Source organism: Apium graveolens, chromosome 1 (genome assembly GCF_009905375.1).
Source record: "Apium graveolens cultivar Ventura chromosome 1, ASM990537v1, whole genome shotgun sequence".
NCBI classification, from domain to species: Eukaryota; Viridiplantae; Streptophyta; class Magnoliopsida; order Apiales; family Apiaceae; genus Apium; species Apium graveolens.
Window position 1 is genome coordinate 48,063,935 of NC_133647.1, and position 22,676 is coordinate 48,086,610.

General features: G+C 35.1%; 1 protein-coding gene and 1 non-coding gene across 2 annotated transcripts; one reads left to right on the plus strand and one right to left on the minus strand.

Moving 5' to 3' along the window:
* Positions 1 to 8,031: 8,031 nt before the first annotated feature.
* On the plus strand, positions 8,032 to 8,138 carry LOC141683036 (small nucleolar RNA R71). Its single transcript, XR_012560079.1, has one exon. It is a non-coding gene; the product is annotated as a small nucleolar RNA R71 (small nucleolar RNA).
* A 7,680-nt stretch (positions 8,139 to 15,818) lies between these two features.
* LOC141663682 (phragmoplastin DRP1E-like) lies at positions 15,819 to 22,188 on the minus strand. The gene is made up of 15 exons (XM_074469475.1): positions 21,865 to 22,188; positions 21,388 to 21,451; positions 21,206 to 21,313; positions 20,458 to 20,559; positions 20,024 to 20,074; positions 19,880 to 19,941; positions 19,117 to 19,207; positions 18,940 to 19,004; positions 18,426 to 18,620; positions 18,217 to 18,336; positions 18,073 to 18,143; positions 17,037 to 17,262; positions 16,901 to 16,951; positions 16,346 to 16,795; positions 15,819 to 16,173 (listed from the first exon to the last, which is right to left on the minus strand). Exons 1-15 carry the CDS (start codon positions 22,003 to 22,005, stop codon positions 16,045 to 16,047), a joined length of 1,926 nt encoding a protein of 641 aa, XP_074325576.1. The 5' UTR covers positions 22,006 to 22,188; the 3' UTR covers positions 15,819 to 16,044.
* Between the last annotated feature and the right edge of the window lie 488 nt (positions 22,189 to 22,676).

Genomic DNA, 22,676 nt, shown 5'->3' on the forward strand with positions numbered 1-22,676 from the left:
AAGGCACCTTATTCAGTAAATATGCTGAGGTTTCCAATGCATAACCCCATAGGAATACTGGAAGATTTGCATAGCTCATCATGGACCGAACTATGTCTAACAAAGTTCGATTTCTCCTTTCAGATACCAATCTGGAGGAGTCCACTGGGAGACTATACCATTTACTTTGAGATAATCTAGAAACACTCCATTAAAGTATTCACCACCTCGATCTGATCGAAGAGTTATAATACTATGTTTGGTTATTTCTCCACTTCATACTTATATTCTTTGAACTTTTCAAAGGCCTCAGACTTGTGTTCCATCAAACACATATCCGAATCCAGATCTATCATCTATGAAAGTAATGAAGTATGAAAATCCACCCATGGTTTGCTTAGACATTGGTCCACATACATCTGTGTGTACCATTCCTAGCAAATTTGCAGTCCTCTCTCCATGTCTACTAAATGGAGACTGCAGTGCCACTATAAAGTGAGATTTTCATCATCCCTTTTCTTTTATTAGTTTGTTCAATCTGAAGTAAATTATGTCACATATAAACAGACCATTATTTAAAGTACCAAGTCCATAAAGAATATTATCTCTAAGAATAGATTATTCATTATTCTCAATAATAAATGAAAATCCAGCCAAGTCTAACATGGGAATAATATTCCTCATAATCGAGGGAACAAAATAACAATTATTTCAAACAATAGTCTTGCCCGTAGGCCTATGTAAATGAAATGATTCTACATCTTCAGCAGCAACTCTTGCTCCATTTCTATCAGTAGAATCACCTCCTCTTCCTCAAGAGTCCTACTTCTCCTTGGTCCCTGCAACAAATTGCAGATATGAGAACCACAGGCGGTATCTAATACCCAAGTAGAAATTTGATTTAATGACATATTCACTTCTATCATGAACATACCTGAATCAGAAGCGGTAGTCTCACTACCCTTCTTCTTCTTCAATTCTGCAAGGTAAACCTTGCAGATCCTCTTCCAGTGCACCACTTTGTTACAGTGAAAGCAAACAACTTTGCTCTTGGGGTCTTCAGCTTTTGGTGGAACCGGCTTTTCTTCACCTACTTTCTTCTTCTTGGAAGAGTTCCTCTTCCTTTTCTTAGGATTGGAACCTTCACCAATTAGAAGAACAGAACTCTTCTTAGGGGGAAAATTTGATTCCGCAGTCTTCAACATGTTGTGCAGTTCAGGCAGGCTGACATCCAACTTATTCATGTGAAAGTTCACAACAAACTGCGAGAACGAACTCGGAAGCGATTGCAAGACCAAGTCTTGGCTCAGCTCCCCATCCATGGCAAAACCAAGTTGTCCAAGACGTTCAATCAAATTGATCATCTTAAGTACATGGTCATTCACAGATGATCCCTCAGACATCTTACAACTGAACAGCTCCTTCGATATTTCATATCGAGCTGTCCTCCCTGCCACATTATACAACTCTTATAGATGCATGAGGATAGTGTGAGCATCCATATGCTCATGTTGCTTCTGTAGCTCAATGTTCATGGAAGCTAGCAGCTAGCATGATGCATTGAGCAACATTTGCATCATCTTTCCACTTACGATACACAACATGTTCATCATTATGTGCATCACTAGCAGGTTCAGTAGGCTTAGGTGAGTCAATCACGTATTCCAGCTTCTCAATCCTGAGAACAATTCTCAAGTTTCGAAGCCAGTCAGCATAATTAGGACCAGTCAATTTGTGAGCATCCAGTATGCTCCTGAGTGATAGTACAGAAGACATAACGTACAAAGTAAATTTGTAAATGATAAACACATAACAACACTTAGCAAATATTCGATTTCATTTCAAAACACTATATGAATCGGGTCTTTATTCATAAGTGGCTCCCACTAGTTTTCCTAATTTATTCAACCCCCTACATGAAAAATTAAGCATCCATAATGCTAGTGGGAATAGGGATCCTACATTCCATTACACAACCCCGGCTATAGCACGAACCGCCATGCAATGTTCAATAGGCAGACAACTCTTGTCAATTACATCTCATGTTATTCCCTAATCAAACTTTAGCCTCTTGAATAATTGAGTCTCGGCTGTAGCATGACAAACTCAATATTCTAAGTCAAGTCTAACCCAATATTCCGTACAGTTGAATCAGTCCCCAAAGGCCCACGGCTGTAGCACGTACCGACCTTTAGATTCTTATTCAATGTACACATCTCTATGTAATAGACAAGTATTTCTTATTTCGAAATCAAAGCCCTCGGCTGTAGCACGAACCAACAATGATTCAAAAATAAGAACTACTTTTCTATCATGTTGGAAGGCTATGACCGACACAAGCCCGTTGTATCATTGGCCAATTACTACTTGATATTATTTAATTTTAGAGGGATTATATTACGTTACAATCATAATCATATTATAAAGAGATTCTTCCTTTTAAATTAAATATTTCAAATCAATAATCAATAATCAGATGATTCCCAGATCGGGTGGAGCATTGTCAAGAGGCGTCACTTAATAACCCTTTCTTACAGATAGAAATCTGTTGTTGACAAAATCATCCTTTCTCTCATATCGAAAATTCATATTCAATTACGTGTTTCACAAACACAAGAATCTCATGATTGTATTTATAATATTGTTATTAAGGTTATGAAACAATTTCACTATACTAGGTTGTCTAACAAACGCCTTATGTTCATTTAAGTTCACCTAAATCTATCATCGCATGATAAACTAAGCATATATCACATATATAAACATGAATAAACATCAAGGTAGGCATGTTACATCATCTATCACATTAGTCTAAGCATTATACATCTCTATGTATCACATGAAGCATTTAAAAGCAATTAAAATAGTCAAAAACATCTTTAAAACACTTCATGGAAATATAAACAGTTCAAAACTTTTATATAAACTAAAATTCATCACTCCATTAGATCCGTCTCAGAAAAACGAATCCAACGGTATATTGCACGCCCAAAACGGAGTTACGAAACTCCCAGAAAATCAATTTTAATATCAACAGACGGGCTGTAACGCATTACAGGAACGCGTTACAAGCCCTGCAACGCATTCTGGTGATGCGTTACACCCCTTTTAAGCCATTAAAGGGTGTAACGCATTCCGTGAATGCGCCACAGGTGTGTAATGCATTCCAGCGTTAAGGGTTTTACTAGCTAGTAAACCACATGGAATATATTCTTCTTCCTCGGCCCAGAACTGCTCCAACTGCAAAATCACTAGCATCACACATCATCTCGAAGGGCTCATTCCGATCAGGTGCAATAATAATAGGTGTTGTAGTCAAACTCTTTTTCAAACTCTCGAACGCAGTTAAACATTCTTCATAAAATTTGACGGGAACATCCTTCTCCAACAGATTGCACAAGGGTTTAGAGATTTTGGAGAAATCTTTGATGAATCGCCAATAAAAACCCGCATGACCAAGAAAACTGCGGATCCCCTTAACTGAGATTGATGGAGATAGATTTTCAATAACCCCCACATTGGCCTTATCCATTTCAAGCCCCTTGCTTGAAACCTTGTGCCCAAGAATGATACCCTTGTTGGATTTTAAACGCAGCGGGGCTTGGCAAAACACTTTTACACATACAAAATCCAAATAAAAGCATATAAATCGTGAATAAAAATTCGAGGGATCGAATCTAACCTTTTAAAATAATTCGGAGACAATGATCAGAGATCCTTAGCAGTCGCTCCTCTAGTGTGAAGCATTCCACCGGTATCCACCAAGAAAACGATGTTAAGGAGGAGGAAGGAGGTGGGGAGAATTGGGTTTTCCAAACTTTTTGGGTTTTCGGGTTGGTTGGAATAAAATTAGGGTCTATAATAGTGTATTTATAGGCAAAATTTTCAGCTGAAATTTTCCCATAAATATTATTATTATTATCCCATTTATTATTCTCATTAATAATTAAAACACCTTTTAATCATTAATCCTTTTTCTAAACACTTTAGAAATAATTCTCTCTCTTGATTTAATTTCCAAAAATTAAATCCTCTAATTAATAATATTAAGAACTTTTCTTAATTAATTTATAATCAATTAAATCTCATTTAATCAATTATTAAATTTGCCAATTAATTATTTATTTCACAAATAAATAATTATTTAGCCATTATTAATTAATTCCTCCACCATTAAATCATTCTCCTTTTATGGTGTGACCCTGTAGGTTCAATATTAAGCCGGTAGTAGAAATAAATAATAATAAAACTATTTTATCATTATTTATATAAATTCTCTAATTTATTAAATATGATTAATTAATTAATCACATTTATTCTACATCGTGAGGGATACTTCTCAGCATATCGCGACTATCCGGATAATATGAATTCACTGCTTAGAATATCAAGAACCTATTCAGTGAATAGTTACCGTACAATAAACTCCTTCTACCCTACAATGTCCCGATTAAATACAAGGCATGGATCTCGTGTCAAGCCTATCTAATTCAATCACTTGCTTTCCATTTACTATGCTTAGTTCTATGTAAATTAGAAACTCCTTTCTAATTTCATTTACTCTGGCCAGAGATTCCTGAACTAGCATAAGTGGATCAGCCTTGAACATTCGCTTCCTTCACTGGAAGGGGTAGATCCTTTATTGATCATACATTATCTTCGTGTATAAATTCCTATACCCAGAAGAGCCCTAATAATTGTCCCTGGAGACTAAGAACTAAACCAAAGCATAGTTCAGTGTACACAAGATGACTATGATGACCTCAAGTCTAAGGATACTTGTACAACTATCACTAAGTGAACAACTGCTGACACATGAGTGAACTCCATCAGTTGTTCAGCTGTGCAAGTCATGTTCAGTGAACTTATTCCATAATAAGCACCTACATACTAGCTATAGTGTCACCACACAAATGTTTATGAGAACACACATCCTTCATAATGAAGCAAGCATAGTATGTACCGATCTTTTCGGATTATTAATTACCAGTTAGTAATCCTATGACCAGGAACTATTTAAGTTTAAAGTTATCATCTTTTTAGGTCTCACTATTATGATCTCATCATAATCCATAAAAAGCTTTACTCTAAACTATGGTATATCTTATTTAAACACTTAAATAGATAGAGCCCGTAATAAAAACAAAACAAGTCTTTTATTAAAATCAATGAAATCAAAACAGATTACACAGGAAGTTATTCCTAAATCCTAATTCATGATTGGACTTAGGACATATTCCTTTCAACCCTGTTACACCATGAAGTGACATTATTCCCAATTTAGCACCATATTGGTCTCAACGCATCTTTTCAGTACCAAACCAAGATTATGCAAGTACTCGTCATACGAAGTCCTGAACACAGAGAAGTCATCCATGAACACCTCCACATTAGTGCCAATCATTTCAGAGAATATGGCCATCATGCATATCTGAAAAGTAGCAGGTGCACCGAAAAGTCCGAAAGAACCTCGATAGAAAGCGAAAGTGCCAAAAAGACATGTGAAGGTGGCCTTCTCCTGATCTTCTGGGGCAATGCAAATCTGATTATAGCCCGAATACCCATCCAGAAGGCAATAATAAGCATGACCAGCCAACCTGTCAAGCATTTGATCAATGAATGGAAGCGGGAAGTGATCCTTCCTGGTGGCTTTATCCAGCTTCTGATAATCCATGCATACTCTCCATCCTGTGACTTTCTGAGTAGGAATGAGCCCATTCTTTTCATTAGCAACAACTATAATGCCTCCTTTCTTAGGCACACACTGCACCGGGCTCACACATGAACTGTCAGAAATTGGATAGATGATCCCTGCATCCAGCCATTTAAGAATTTCCTTCTTCACAACCTCTTCATGATAGGATTGAGTCTTCTCTGTTGTTCCACTGTTGGCTTACTTCTTTCCTCAAGCAGAATTTTATGCATGCAATAAGAAGGGCTGATTCCCTTGATATTTGCTATAGTCCATCCGATTGTTGATTTTAACTCTTTCAGAATTCTCAAGAGCTTGTCTTCGTTACTACCTGAAAGGTCAGATGCAATAATAACAAGCAAAGTAGATGTATCACCTAAAAAAGCATACCTCAAGTGATCAGGCAGTGGTTTGAGCTCAAGTGTGGGAGCTTCCTCAATAGATGGCTTAAGACGCTCCTGAGAATTTTTAAGCATTGATAATCAAAAACACTCGAATGGCAAGTCCAATCTCCTTTTCCACGAAGATGCATTCAAATACTGTAGTTGCTCTGCCCCCTCTTCATCTTCACTATCAGATTCCCCTGTTAAGGTTCTCTCTAAGGCATCAGTCCTTAGCATTTGATCAAGCTCCAAAGTCACTACAGAGTCGACCAACTCTAACTTAAAGCACTCCTCTTCATCAGTAGGGAATTTCATTGCATTGAAGATATTAAAAGTCACGTTCTTCCCCTGCACCCTCATATTAAGCTCACCCTTTTGTACATCGATCAGAGTTCGGCCTGTAGCTAAGAATGGTCTCCCCAAGATAATGGGAATCTTCTTATCTTCCTCGAAGTCCAGAATGACAAAATCAGCAGGGAAGATGAGTTTATCCACCTTAACCAAGACATCCTCCACTACTCCTCGCGGATAAGCGATGGAACAGTCAGCCAGTTGCAAGGACATGTTTACCGGTTTTGGATCAGGCAGACCAAGTTTCTTGAAAACGGACAAGGACATCAGATTGATGCTAGCTCCTAAGTCACACAAACACTTTATGAAAGATAGATTGCCAATGGTACAAGGTATCGTGAAGCTTCCTGGATCTTTAAGTTTAGGAGGAAGTTTATGTTGCAACACATCACTACACTCTTCCGTTAGAGCAATGGTCTCCAACTCCTCAAGTTTTAGCTTCCGAGATAGAATACCCTTCATGAACTTAGCATAGCTCGGCATCTGTTCTAGAGCTTCCGCAAAAGGTATGTTAATGTGCAACTTCTTGAAAACCTCTAAAAACTTGGCAAACTGCTTGTCGAACTTCTGCTTCTGAAGACTTTTAAGATAAGGAGGAGGTGGATAGACTTGTTTGTCTCCTGTATTCTTCTCAGAAGGAGTATTTTCAACATATTTCTTCTTCGGTTCCACCTCGGCATCCTTCTACAAAGCCATTTCAGCAGAATTTTCACTTTCTGGAAAAGGGAAGAGCGCGGGCGTGCTTGGTATGGGCACGGGCGCGCCTGCCTTCTAGAATTTTTTTTCAGAATCTTCATTTTGATGATTTTTTTCAGAATCTTCGCGACCTTTCCAGACCTCGGGGTGATTACCTTAAGTTGTTCTTTGACTTCTCTCTTGCTTGGATTAGCCTCTATATCACTTGGAAGAGTTCCTTGAGATCGGTTAGGTAAGGCGTTAGCAATCTGCCCTATTTGATTCTCCAGAGTTTTTATTGAAACCGCTGGGCTTTTGCACATAAGCCTCAACTCCTCCAACTGAGATTTTTGATTAGAAGATTGACCGGTACCTCCATGAGATTGTTGTTGCATTCCCTGTGGCTGAAATTGCTGCCTTAGTGCATACTGTTGCTGAAAACTAGGAGGATTGAAAGGCTTGTTTCCAAACTACTGGTAAGCCTGTTGCATACCACCCTGATTATTGCTCCAGCTGAAGTTGGAACGATTACAGTTTTTAGGATGATAAGTGGCAGGAACTGGTTGCTGCGACCTCTGAAAGTTACTCGCAAATTGAGCTGATTCACAAGATATAGCACATTTCTCCGTCGCATGCGATCCTGCACAAAGCTTACAAACACTAGTTATCTGATGAACTCCATAGTTGGTCAGAGAATCGACCTTGATAGTCAACGCTTTGAGCTAAGCATCTACGGCTGTAGTTGTATCCACCTCCAGAATTCCTGCTACCTTGCCTTGCGGAAGTCTCTGAGTTGGATTCTGATATTCATTAGCGGCCATCATCTCAATTAGATCATAAGCTTCATCATAGCTCTTAGCCCATAAGGCTCCACCTACTGTTGCATCAAGCATGGGTCTCAACTGTACTACCAAACCATTATAAAACTAATTGATTACCATCCAATCAGGCATTCCATGATAAGGACACTTCCTAAGCATCTCCCTATAGCGCTCCCAAGCTTCACATAAAGATTCACCCGATTGATGTGCAAATTGAATAAGAGCATTCCTGATTCCAGTTGTCTTTTCCATAGGGAAGAATTTAGTAAGGAATTTCTAAGCAAGATCCTCCCAAGTCGCAATAGAACCAGCTGATAGATAGTGTAACCAGCTCTTCGCTTTATCCCTCAGAGAGAATGGGAAAAGTCTCAGTTTCACAGCATCTTTAAAAACATTATTGAACTTGAAGGTGTCGTAGATCTCGATGAAATCCCTAATGTGCATATTGGGATCTTTCGTTGGAGCACCCCCAAACTGGACTAAATTTTATACCATCTGAATTGTGTCAGGCTTGATCTCAAAGGTATTAGCTGCGATAGCTGGCCTGACAATGCTAGATTAAATGTCATTGATCTTTGGTTGAAAATAATCCATCAATGCTTTCGTTGGTGTTGCTGGTTCTCCCATCGTAATGATCACTTCCTCTTCAACTTTCTCCAATTCTTCAAAAACTTATTCTCCCAATTCTTCAACTTCCTTATCTTCTTCAATTGTTGCCTTACGAGACTGAGAACGTGTTCGCATACACGCTCTCTAGAGTACCTGAAGCACAACAAAGTAACCATAGTAAGTAAAGTAATCCGAGTCAGTGAACTTTAACGGCCACTGATGTCAAGAACATAAACTAAAAATTAATACCGAGCTCCCCGACAGCGGCGCCAAAAATTTATTCGCACAAAAACACACGTGAAAATACATGCAAGCGTACGTGATCACAAGTAGTATAAGATTTAAGTCAAGTTCATTCCCACAGAGACTGGTTTAGGTTAAGTTCAGATTATGCACTTATGCAATAATGTATGATTATCGCTCACGGCTAAGACAAGTAACAAATTGAGTTGATTAACTATTTAAGAGGTTATACTAACATGCATCAACTAAGAGATTAAAACTGAATTACTTATATGAGAATAAAACATGGGATACTAACTTCATTCAAAGTTTATGCCTTTATCAATAGCATGCGATGGTGATGATAACTAATCAATTAACACGAAATTAGTATACGCTATCTTTCAATATACGTATACCCTACTATTAAGCATCCAGAATCAAGATAGAAGCCAAATAGACACCAATTATGCTTAGACCCTATATGTCTATAAGATTTGGAAACATAATGGTTTAAGAACTAGTTATCTATTATGATTACATAGGGTGTGTAAGATGGGTAAAATTACTACATGAATTATGTATGTCAATTCATACATAAACCTATGCTAGCATGGCAAGTTCTAAACCTATATATTCACTTCACTTCAATAGAGATTAACAAACAATCTTAGATGTTAGCTACGCATCAAAGACGAATAAGCACTACCAAACTAGAAAATCATAAATTACCACACACTAAAGATTTAGAACAATCAACCATTAAAATCCATAAATAAATCAACTAGAACCCCATGACAATGATTATTTCATGATTGAACACATCGTCACCATGGGTTCCAATGAAAACATGATACTAAATAAGTTCAGAATACTATGAGATAATATAAAGTACTAGGGTTTAGATAAAAATCAAAAACAAGCATTCAAAAGTATCGCCTAAATTGAAGAATACAAAAGTATGAAACTAAATCTTCTTCTCCTTAGTCGTCCCGCGTGCTCTAGGTCTTCTTAATGTTCTCCCTCGCTTTCTTCATATTAAAAATGTCTTCTTTTCATTATGTATAGGCCCCTGGATCACATGAACTCTTCAAATTACCAAATCAGAGTAAAAACGGGATTCTACAGCAGAAGTCTGGCGCGGGCACGCTTGGTTGGGCGCGGGCACGCTCCCTTACTGGCAATATGGGTGCGGGCGCGCTCTGTAGGGCGCGGGCGCGCTTGCTCTCTGGAAAATTTCTACATTTTCTTGATTCTTGCTCTGATCTTCGTGTAACCTTCAGCAACTCCATTCTTGACCTATTATTAGCATAAAATTATTGTAAAGCTCTTTTTCACATCCTGACTAGTGCCATGTAACAACTAAACACAAAACACATCAAAAACACCAAATACTTGAGTCCAAAATACCAACTTAAGCTGATATGAAGCGTTCCAAGTGGGTATGAATTCCAATTATCATTGATCCCTATAAATAACATGCAAATTTTTAACAAATAACCTTAATTCAAAGATATCGTTAGTATCAAAGGAAAGAGTAGTTTGAGGTACCTTCATCTCAGTAGTCTCAAGTACACTATCATCATTTTCTATGAGAGCATAGTTGACAACCTCGTCAGATTCTGATGTATCATCCCAATTCTTCTTCTTTGGATCAAATCTTGTTTCTTCTTAGCTTTTGGATTTCTGCAATCATATGCAAAACAAGGTTTATTTTTATCCCCAAAAGGACTTTAAAAAAGCACGAGATAGGGTCCAACTCCATCACACTTGAAACACCTTATCTTTGACTTGTCAACTTTTCCATACTTTGACTCCTTCTCATCACTCTTCGTGCAGTTCCTCCTATCGGAGTTTGAGGAAACTGAGCCTCTTCTGGAAAACTTCTTTCCTTTCTTGAAGTCCTTAAATGCCATCTTTCCGAAGCTTTTAACTAAGAGAGTAGCCATCTGTAGAATTTCTTTATCATTTTATAATCACTTTCAGTGTATGAGTAGTTACTAGAGTTTGATTCATCATCAGTATTTGATGACTCAGTATCAGACTTTACAATCATAGCTTTCCTTTAGAATGGCTCTTTCTCCCAACTTTCTCCTTTGGTTTTTCTTCCACTATGAGTGCAACTTGTCTTGACCTAGACCCTTTTCTTTTTCTTCTTTGCTCCATCTCCAGTTCATGAGTTTTCAGCATCCGATAAATCTTATCCAAAGATGTGTCTTCAAGATCATAGTTGTCCCTTATTGATGTGACTTTGAAGTCCCACTTTTCAGGGAGCGCAAGAAGAAACTTCAAGTTAAAATCTTCTGGATCATATTCTTTGTCAGACAATGACAAGTCATTCAGCAATTTATGAAATATGTCATAGATTTCAGTCAAGGACTCATCATCTTTTGAGTCAAAGTGTTCATACTTCTGGGTGAGTGTTGTCCTTCTATTCTTCTTGATAGAAATAGTGCTTTAACACTCAACCTCCAAAGTGTCTCAAATTTTTTTGGCAGTTTTGCATCCAATCACCCTATTAGACATGACACTATCAAGACTGTTATGCAAACGATGTCTAACTTTTGCATCCTTCATAACTGATGCAATATCCTCAGGAGTAAAGTCATTTATGTCCTTGTCAACCATCTTTTCTTCTTGACCAGGAACAATAACAACCAGTTTCATGGGTCTGTGAGGACCATCATAAATCTTTTTCAGATATTTAGGATCTGTTGCTTCCAGATCTGTTGCTTCCAGACACATGACCATCTTGACTTTCCAGACTGAATATTCATTAACCTTTAAGACTGGAACCTTGATAGCCTCATATCTACTCATGTTGTGATTGATTTGGCGTGTGGCTGGTGGTGGGGGATCTGGTTAAGTTTCTTTGTCTGCCATTAATAATTTTTTTTTCTGGATCTTAAATTGTTTGTGTATCAACAACAAACTTTGATACCAATTGTTAGGCTTTAAATCAACTGTAGATAGGGGTTGAATACAGTTTAGCAATTAAATCGAAATAGAGAACTCAACAGATAAGAACAATTTTTATATTACTAACTAAACACTGATTACGGTACTCTCTCAAAGGATGAACAGATATCCGTGAGAGCTGTTAGGTTTTATGAATGATAACACAATGCACGACACATATAATGTTAACCTGATATGTGCTTATATACTGCACAGTTACACAATGAGTTAATTGATATGATATACATGAATAAGGAATCCTAATACATATCCAACTATTGATTGCTACAATAAGTAAAGTCCTACACCCACGTATCTCTGCAAATCAAAGTCTTCTAGATAAAATCAATTAATTCCTGTAAATCAGTCTTGACATATTTGATGGACAAATGCTGATTTTAAACTCTGATCTGTAAAATACTGATAGTCTTCATAAACTCTGATCTTCCAATCACTAAACTATGATCAGAAACTCTGATAGTTCTAAATGATGATATCATCTATTATTTTCAACAAGATATTCATCCTTTCATAATTAGCCACTAACCACTATCTTCATAATAATCGCAAAAATAAAACCCAATTCTTGTATATAATTTATATTAAGCCATTAATACAATAAAGATGATACCTTAATGTTGTAACTCAACTAATGTGCCAACTAACGTGCATAATAAATAAATTAAAAGTCATAACACCGGTAACCATAATCACATAATAAGCAATGTGTTAAATCTATAATATTTTATTGGAAAAGGCTAATTGATAATTTTTCTCCTGAGAATCTCTTTTTAACGGCCTAAGTGTATACATTGCTTGAATTTTGGGTTTATTTACCATAACTAGTCAATGTTTTTTGAATTTTATTATCTATGTACAAATTGAAGTTTGGGTTTACTTACCACAATTGGTTTATGTTTTTGAAACTTTTAGCCCATATATAACTGAAAATATATACGTGTAAGCGTGAATAACAAAATCAGAGATTAAACAGTATCATGAAGGTGATCGATAGAGTAAACAATTATTAAGTATAGTAGGACAATTGATGTAGATGGTCGAAGTAGATGAACTTGTAGGCGATTGATGTTCGTTGGTCAACACTGTCGGAGCAGGCAAGAAAGTGTTCGGGGCCGAGAATAGTGTTTGATTTGTGATGATTGAATCTGGTGGATGAGCATCAAATGATGAGAAGGTAAAGAAGATAAATATATTATCGAACAGTAGTATATATATAACAAAGTCTAGCTCACACAAGAGGCCAATAATATCACTCCTAAAATAGGAGGGTTAAATCCCATCTAGATCATTCATATTTCTCATACGATTCATAAAATACCAAATGTCCACTTTTCTCATTACCCGGTCAAGGATACCTTTTAATGGAATCAAAGTATATTAATTCTCGTATAGAAATATAATGACTTCAGGTCTAAGAACCATTGCATCATTATCACTGTGAGAATAAATTATGACACTATAGACATGTAGTATCTCACAACGGGTCAATCCAGCTCCATGTATGTAATACATGTGCCTGTGTTTTGGCTTTAGTGTCACAATACCTTTGATATATGAGATGTGATCATCAGTCAACAAATATACTAGTCTTAATGCATTATTATTGTCCCCTATAATAATACTCGACTAGGGACCTTTAGGAATATTGAAACTATTCTCATTATCTCATTTACAAGTCACGTACTTAGAGATATAGAATTTTATATCATATTCCAAGGATATTAATTAATCTAACATTTATATCGCAGTAAATTAATAATTAATCTATACTATACTATAATAACCAGAATGAGGTATAATTTGGTTCAACGGTTATCCCCTAATTTTGGTTATTAAAAAAATAGTGTTATATATCCGCTAAACTACTAAATTATTAAACTATTACACACATAGTCTAATTATCCTACTAAACTACAATCACAACTTATTCTATTATTAAAAAAATAGCGTTATATATCTGTTAAAATACTCGATATAGTATACTTATTCTACTAAACTACGATCACATGCCATCCTATTATTTTTTATAGAAATTTATTATTATTATTATATATTTATATAAATATTTTAATATTATAATATGACAGGATAAATGAAAATTTAAAATATTAACGAGAACCCGTGCATCACACGGGAATGAAGGTATATTTTGGTTCAACGGTTATCCCCCTATTTCAATTATTAAAATAAAAATAAATAATTTTATACATATGATAAAATATTAAATTGCTAAATTACTAGATATACTCTTCTTATCCTGTTAAACTATGAACAAAACTTATTATACTAAATTACGATCATGGTTTCTTTCTAATTCTTTTATTATTCTTAATATAAATCTATAATTAGTATATATTTAAATAAATATATTAAAATTATTATATGATTGAATAAACAAAATTTTAAAATTAATTAAATATTAACAAACCCGTGCATCGCACGGGATTTAACGTATAAATTATAAAAGGAATAATCGATAGAACATAAATATTAATAATCCAAATGTCTTAAACTAAAATATCACAGTATTGTCTGTAGGGCACAAACACTAACAATAATACCTCAATACGAGAAATTTGTGAATGGACCGAAAAATCTTCTACGTCATATGCAAAAAAATTTCATCACCCTACACTCATTTATATATGAACTATGCAGATTATAATAAACAACACATTTGACTTAAAGATCCCGTATAATCAAAATATTTGTTATTACCGGAATCATCGAGTCTCAGAAGAAGAAGAAGAAGAAGAAGAAGAAGAAGAAGAAGAAGAAGAAGAAGAAGAAGAAGAAGAAGATGATGATCATGATGATGATGATGATGAAAAAGAAGAAGAAGATGATGATGATGATGAAGAAGAAGAAGAAGAAGAAGAAGAAGATGATGATGATGATGATGATGATGATGATGATGATGATGATGATGATGAGGACGAGGACGATGACGATGACGATGACGATGACGATGACGATGACGATGACGGATGATGATGATGATGATGATGACGATGATGATGACGATGATGATGATGATAATGATGATAATGATGATTTGTAACACAATAAATCATCACTTTGTAGTCTAAATATGAACACAAACTATTTAGAGCAACTTCAAAAACTTAAGAAGAAGAAGAAGATGATGATGATGATGATGATGATGATGATGATGATGATGATTTGTAACACAATAAATCATCACTTTGTAGTCTAAATATGAACACAAACTATTTAGAGCAACTTCAAAAACTTAAATATTTGGAGTCTTAAAATAAAATATAAGAAATATGGGAAAAAAGCTACTCTAACGGTATCCTAGTGATTCCTTAAGATCGACCGACATTTTTTCTTCCAATTTCTTATATTTATTTAACCTCTCTGCTATTCTATCTTTTATTTTATAATAGATATTTCAAAGAAGTAGTTTCTCTTTTTTTTTCTTTCTTCACTTTTTGTAATAATGATACTTTTTACTGATAAAATATTATGGGCCTGTTTGGCAGCCCCGTAAAAAGTGGTTTATTCACTTATAAGCACGTAAGTACTTATCGACGAGTGTTTGTCGACTCAACTTATAAATTGTAAATTTAACTTATAAGCTCATCAGTTGAATGTTGATAACGACATACTTTTTCTCAACTTATTTTGAATTTTCATTTTTTTATCAACTTTAGTTTTAAAATATTAATCTAATTTATAAATTCACGAACTAAGATAGTTATATTTAAAAAATATTTATTTTCTTTTATTTAGGTAAAAAATAATCCGACTTATAAGTAAAATTATTCAAACACTTATATAACTTATAAGCGTTTACCTACTTAGCACTTACAAATTCATTTTTATAAGTTACTTATTTTAATATTTCTCAAACGGACACTATATAATGGATACAGGAAATGTTGTTGGAGGTGATTAGGTATTGATGTCTAAAATTACTAAGTTCCAATATGTTATATTAAATTTAGAAAATAAACTAAAAATCTGTTAGAGATGCTCTTACTATGCTATTTTTTGTACATTTTAATTAAATTATTATAACTATACTTTATTTATTAATAAAAAAAAATAAAAAAAATTACTCCAAATTATGATATATTGATGTTTACACACACAAAATGATTTTCATTTGTTAATTAGTTTTGGTGCTTGGACATTTACAGTAGATTCTCCCCTGTAGGGATGCATATATAACACACATATACAACACACAACAAAACCGCACATGATACACACTAGATAACAATAAATACAAGAATCATAAACTACAAAACAAATTCTAGAATCTGAACCGTGATATCATACAATGAGTAATTCACATGCATCTCTTTCACCGAACCCACGCTACAGCATCTATCTCATCCCTTGCAGCTTTATACAACTCAAGCCTCTTGGCGCACTGTAGTCTTTTCTCCATCAAAGCCGGATCTTCATCTAATAACTCCGCAAGCTGCTTCCCCTGAAACATGGAAGGAAACAGTAGACTCCATTAACAAAGTTACTAAAGTGATAGATAAATAAGTTGGCATGTCTGTAGTCTGTAGTATTACCTATACAATATTTAATTATTCACATTACTCGTAATAGAAAATGAATTTAAAAAATGGCAAAATGAATCCCAGGCAGCATACCTCTTTTTTCCCAATTTGAGTATAGAAATAATTGAGCAATGACTGCTTGGCTTCCTTAACTTGACAATAGACCACAGCCTTGGGGATTGTAAGCCTGAGAGTCTCAGAAACCATGTTGACATAAGATGACACGTTTGACCCTATCCTTCTAAAGTGGCCCTCTGCATACCGATCCACATTTATGGCAGAAGGAGTTACCCCTCTTTCCCCTCTTGAAGCGGCCGGGTTTCCTCTCTCCACTTTCGTGGAAACAGGAGTGCCTGGATGCCCTGGATTTCCTGGATTTACCACTTCTTGGGGGAGTTTCCGGAAGAAATCCACTGTTAAGTATGATGACTCCATTTCTACCAATCTTGCAACTGTCTTCTTACTTTCCTCGCGGAACTTTTCCAGTGCTTCACCAGCAGCACCGGCTATTGCAACTTGCAGACTTGGAAATCGTTTTAACTCCTGTTTTCAACGAAAAGTGAGATATGTTGAGCGCCCTTTTTAAATAATAATTAGTATACTTTAGAAACTACGAAATGTGCCGGGTAACCCATCCTTATATCTCACCTTGGTTTCTCCAATTGACTTCCTCACAAGCTCCTTTAAAACAAAGTGAACCTAAACAGATTCCATCATTAAAATAGTTCTACACAAAACTTCAACTAACTTCAGGAAATCTAGACTCATATAATACACCACTTACAGCATCAACTGAAGCTTCTGCAGGGCCCCTGAAATAATTCAACGATCCTTCAATAAGACGCCGATAACCTTGTTCAGGGGCAATTAAGTGAGGCTGGTAACCATCAGCCTCCGAAACAACTTTCCTCACATTCTGTAAAGAAAGATGACGATCAAAAGGCAGCTTCCTCAATGCTGCTGGAAGCTGATTGTCAAAAACTCCATAAATTCGATCCCCGCCAGGTCGCCTGAACCAAGTGTACAGAATCAATCACACATATCAAAAATTCAACAGAAGCCAAAGTATCGAATAACCGGATAAGTCATCAAATCTCAATTACAGATGATTAAATAAATCAGTGTCCTTTCTTTTACCCGCAAAAATTCAAGTCATCAACCACTTTTACATGTATGTTTCTATGGTGATGGAGGAGAAAGAAGAATGTATAATAATGTTTCCAAAAAGGACATGAACTTGTAAAAGTAACTACATAATGACAGCTCTTTGCGAGGCACATCGTGGCTGAGGCTATTAACTATATATGTTTGTTTCAAAAGTAGCACTATTGCCTTAATCATTGAAAATTTAAATTAAATGTAACACAAATATAAAGCTATTATGAAAATGATCATTATTAAAATATTTGGCTTCACCCATCAGTGTGCTGGTAACACATTCCGGAATCTCGCGGCTTGGATATACTATAGCTTATATAAACTGAACAGAATTCGTGACTTGCATACAGGACTATGAGTATATATGGAACAAAAATGAATCTTCCATATGCACATATTTTGTCACCAGGCTAATTTTTATGTAACAGATAAGAGTACTTCAAGTGCAGTAACGGATCCCTTCCATCAATGTATACGGTTGGAGTGTGTGTGTGTGTGTGTGTAAGAAACCTGAATAATCAAATATCTTATTTAGCGAAATAATAATAATGATAATAATAACTATCTATCTTAGGGAAACCACCAGGTGAACAACTGGTTCGATTGTTACAAAGGGAAGAAATTAACTGAGACAATATTGGGGCATGATATACATTACTTACCCTCCATCCAGATGCTCCTTGAACACTTTGTCGAAGGCACGACAAAGTTCCAAAATAGTGTAAAGTTGTGCCTGAAACACAAAACTTCATTTGTCGCAGGCGCAGAATAGACAAAAGAAAGAAGTGGTAGTTCACGTTACTTACCCCTGCATCAACAGCAATAGGTCTGCCAAGGTAGTCTAGCTCAGATTCAAGTTCATCTATGCTTTTGTTAATCATAGAAGTGATACTCGGTATTCTTGCCTTAATTACCGACTCTAAATGCTAATATAGAAAAGGGAATCAATTTAGAATATTCGGGCCTTAACAGAATAAACCTGTCACTAAATAAGTTAATTAAAATACAGCTTTACCATTGAAAGAAGTTTAGCCAGATATTCTGAACCCATTTTACTGGCCAAGTGCCCATAGTCCGGACTTGTAGCAAAGTATTCTCGTTCTCTCCTCCTTGCTGACATCATGTCAGTATTCTTATTTATATCAGCCTGTGAGCGGTTCACAATACCAACCCATGGTTGTTGCAATCGTAAAGCTCTTCCCTCAAGAACCTTGCAGAAAAAAGAAAAGAAGTTCAGAAACATAAAGAGGAATACTAAGAATTTGCATCTTCACTATAAACAATATGTGCAACATTAATTCATAGTAATAAAAAATGAAAGAGATTTTAACAAGATTCACTATAAACAATATGTGCAACATTAATTTTATAGTAATAAAAAATGAAAGAGATTTTAACAAGAAAAACGAAAAAGTTCAGACGCATAAAGCGGAATACCAAAAATTAGCATCTTAACTACAAATGCGCAATATTTATCATAGTAATAAAAATGAAAAAGATTTTCATAATGAGGGAGGGAGAAAGAGTACATCTAACGCATTAGTTCCTTTATCCATTAAATCAAGCTTTGTCAACACTCCAAACGTCCGTTCACCTACATCGTATTGTCACAAAATATAGTTAGAAATCGTAAACAACAAATCTGTTTTGAGGCATCTTCCCAAAAAGAGCCATGAACCAACGCCCAAAAATTATTCAAAGTGAACCTGCTGGATCAACTTCCTTTGCAAGCTTAATAGCATCGGAAGTTGCAATATCTTGATTGGCGGGAGAAATTGCCAGTATGATGCAATTAGGCTGACACCAAATACATTTATCAGACATAAAGAGATAACAATAGCACTTGTAAGAAAACACAGTTAAACAGTTAGTCCTGATATACTAGCTCATACTGGTAGGACCAAGCACAGAAGATCAACAGAGAAAAAAATGGATTTTTTTTAAATAATATCTCAGTCTATGAACAAGGTGAAAAAGGTTAATAACTCGAAACAAACTCAAACTGGGAAGAACATGTGCTATATCAAGTTCCTAACCAGAACTCTTTCCCTTAAATGATCAGAAGGATAAAATCCAAGCAAGCAATGGATTGGAAAGTGTTGGTTCAGTGTTCCTTTAACAGCTCAACAATTTACCACATTCCAAACCTGAGTATATGATGCAGCAATTGATAGATCTTGTGTTCAAGCGAATCCCGAATAAACTATTGATAAATGATAACGAACATGGTACAAGTCTAGTGTGCTCCAAACCAGTATGTCCACAATGAGAACATAAACCACAGCAGGCACGGAAAGTAACTAAGTACTCAATGAGGAATATGTTACTCTTAAATCTTATCATGTTATTATGTTCGATCAAGATAAAGTGCAATTGAAACGAGCTAGAGAGCTTACCGCATAGTCTCACAACATACTTCAACTATTGACAAAAAACAGAACATTAAAATATCAATTATTATATATTTACCTTCTCAACAAACGAACGAACCATGTTTTCAATATCTTCAACTATACTTTCAGATTGTCCCTCTGCAAAGAGAACACCACAGTGTCATGTAAAGCATAGGTAAGTAACTTTCAGAATATTGTGAAATAAAATGCACAAACTTACCAACAGCAACTTTCGTCAAACCAGGCAAATCAATTAAGGTTAAATTGACAACTGCAAAGATAAACAAATCAGGAATCTGTAAATATTCGAAACATTACATAAAGAGATCATTCTTCACATATGGAGATATTACTAGACACTTTCGATGCTTACTGATAGACCCAAGGCAGTGACACTGCCTACAAACATATTTTATGCTATTTAATCTAACTAAAATTTCCCAAGTAATTCAGAAAATGAGAATATGTGAATTCTGATTTTTGATGAGCAATTTGAAGAGCAAGCACGAAAAACATCTTAATATGCAATTCGAAAAGCAAGCACGGGAAACAAATGTTGTGCATAATTAAAATCCTTCATATAGTATAACATGCTGTAAACAATATATATAAATATATACAGAAACACACACAACATGTATATGAATGGTGTACCATTTGGAGAGTAAATACTGAGATGGATAGGAACAGGAGAAATCATTTTTGTCCTCCCCGTTATTCTATCAGTTTCTTCCTGGATTTCCTGGCGAACCATGCCTATAGAAGAAAAATTGGTGTTACCACAATAAATTATGAAATACAGAAAATTACATGCAAATGGAATTCCCTATGAGTAACTAATATATAGACAAATGAGTCCCTCATATTCTAGTACATAATACAAAATAAAAAGATATCCCAGCTGTCAAAGACTACAAACAAGAAACTGAATGATACTACATTTACTTTATATTTTGAAGAATTAAGACTATTCACACATCTGCATATCAGCAGAATTTCTTACGCAAGAACGGAAACTGCAATCTATTGCATTTTCTGTAACACACAATTATTTTTTTGCGCATCTGTGCCTGTCTATATACTAAGAAGGTAGTGTGAAAAAGAAACTAACAGAAAATGTTCTAGAACTATTAGGATAATGACAGATTTCTGCACCATTACAAAATAAATGAAGCAGATATCTACAATTTCTTTTAGCTAATTTATTATTCATATTCAGGTTTAAATTAATGCTAGCAAGTCTTTACAATCTGGTAAATTTTAATAGCTAGGCAATGAGTTATATATCATACTCACTTAACTGCAAGTATGTATTAATTGCCGATTAATCAAGACGTGTATAAAAAATTTACGATGATGATAAGGAATAAGAAAACTAAAAAGGGTTAATTTGAGTTCATACCAAAATCTTTGAACTTCCGTCCAGGCAAATGACCAAATTCTGCATACTCCTGTTGTCCTTTATCAGTCTGTTGCAGTTGCAACACCAATGGTCTCCGTGTGACAATCCCTGCATCAAACAGTATATACTTACAAATATGTATTACATAGTTCTTCTAATCAACATTCTGAAAAAACCCTAACCAGATCCTCTGGGAAGAAAGTCTCGGCCAACTATGCTTTCCAACACAGAAGATTTTCCAGAACTCTGTTTTCAGCTCCCAAAGAAAACCAATTGGTAATAAAATTCTATTCTATTTCGGTTATTTAAATATATAACATACAGAAACAAACACTTCTGAAAAAACTAGACAAACAAATACACTTGTACAATAGTATTATATTAAAAATAGTAAAATTGCGGCCTCCCTCCCTCCCTCTCCCTCTCCTTCTCTCAAAATACACGAAACACAAGAAATCATATTATGAGCTAAACTATGACTTAATAAATCTCATCTAATATGAATTAAGAGCTAAAATAAGACTCTCTCTCCCTCTCTCTCCCTCTCTCTCTCTCTCAAAAAACTCACAAAGCTGCTAGTACTAGTATCTCTCTCTCTCAAAAACACAAAAGGCATGTACGTATGTAGGTATGTAAAGTGTAGAAGAAAGAGGAAAGACCTGACCGCCAACAACAGCAACAGAAGGAAGAGCATCCCAGAGAGAAGAAAAAGCGTTGTCAGCACTACCGTAGTCACCCAGCGCAGTACACGCTCTCTGTATTCTATTCACTAACCCTATCAAACTCTCCATACTCGCCATCCTATATCCCTTCCCCCACCTGATAATCGAGGATGACCCTCTCACAACTAACTAATTATATTCGGATGTGATAACACTGATTTTCTATTTCTAAGCTGCTTTTTCTGGACTTTGGGATATTTTTACTGCCCCTTGCTTCTGGAAACTTTTTTATTAGTTTCTGTTGCCAGCTGCATTTCTGTCAATTGTGTTCACTTTTGGCTTTCAATTTTTGAATTTTCTATTTTCTATACACCTCGTTTTTGTCTTCTCATACGCCATATACAAAAACTCCAACATTTTCTATACCCAAAAACTCCAACTTTTTCTATACCAAAAAAATTTAATTTTGCAATATGAATTAAACTATTAAAAAAAGTAAAGCATCTATCTCTTCTATATATTAAAAGAGGACCGGGGTTGAGTTATTTTAATGACTGTGAAATTATGATTTTACTCTTTTATGTTAAAAAATTATAAAAATGCCATCCTCACATCATTTCAGTTAAAAATAAGTAGAATTCGTGTATTCACTATGAATCGAACCACATACCTCCAACTTATCAATTATATGTCATTATCATATATGCTACATCACATTCTGATTTCATTTTAAAATTCTTATTAGATAAGTCACATTCTCTCTTTTTATCAAAAAAAAATTTATAAATTTAATTTTTGAGTAAATAAAA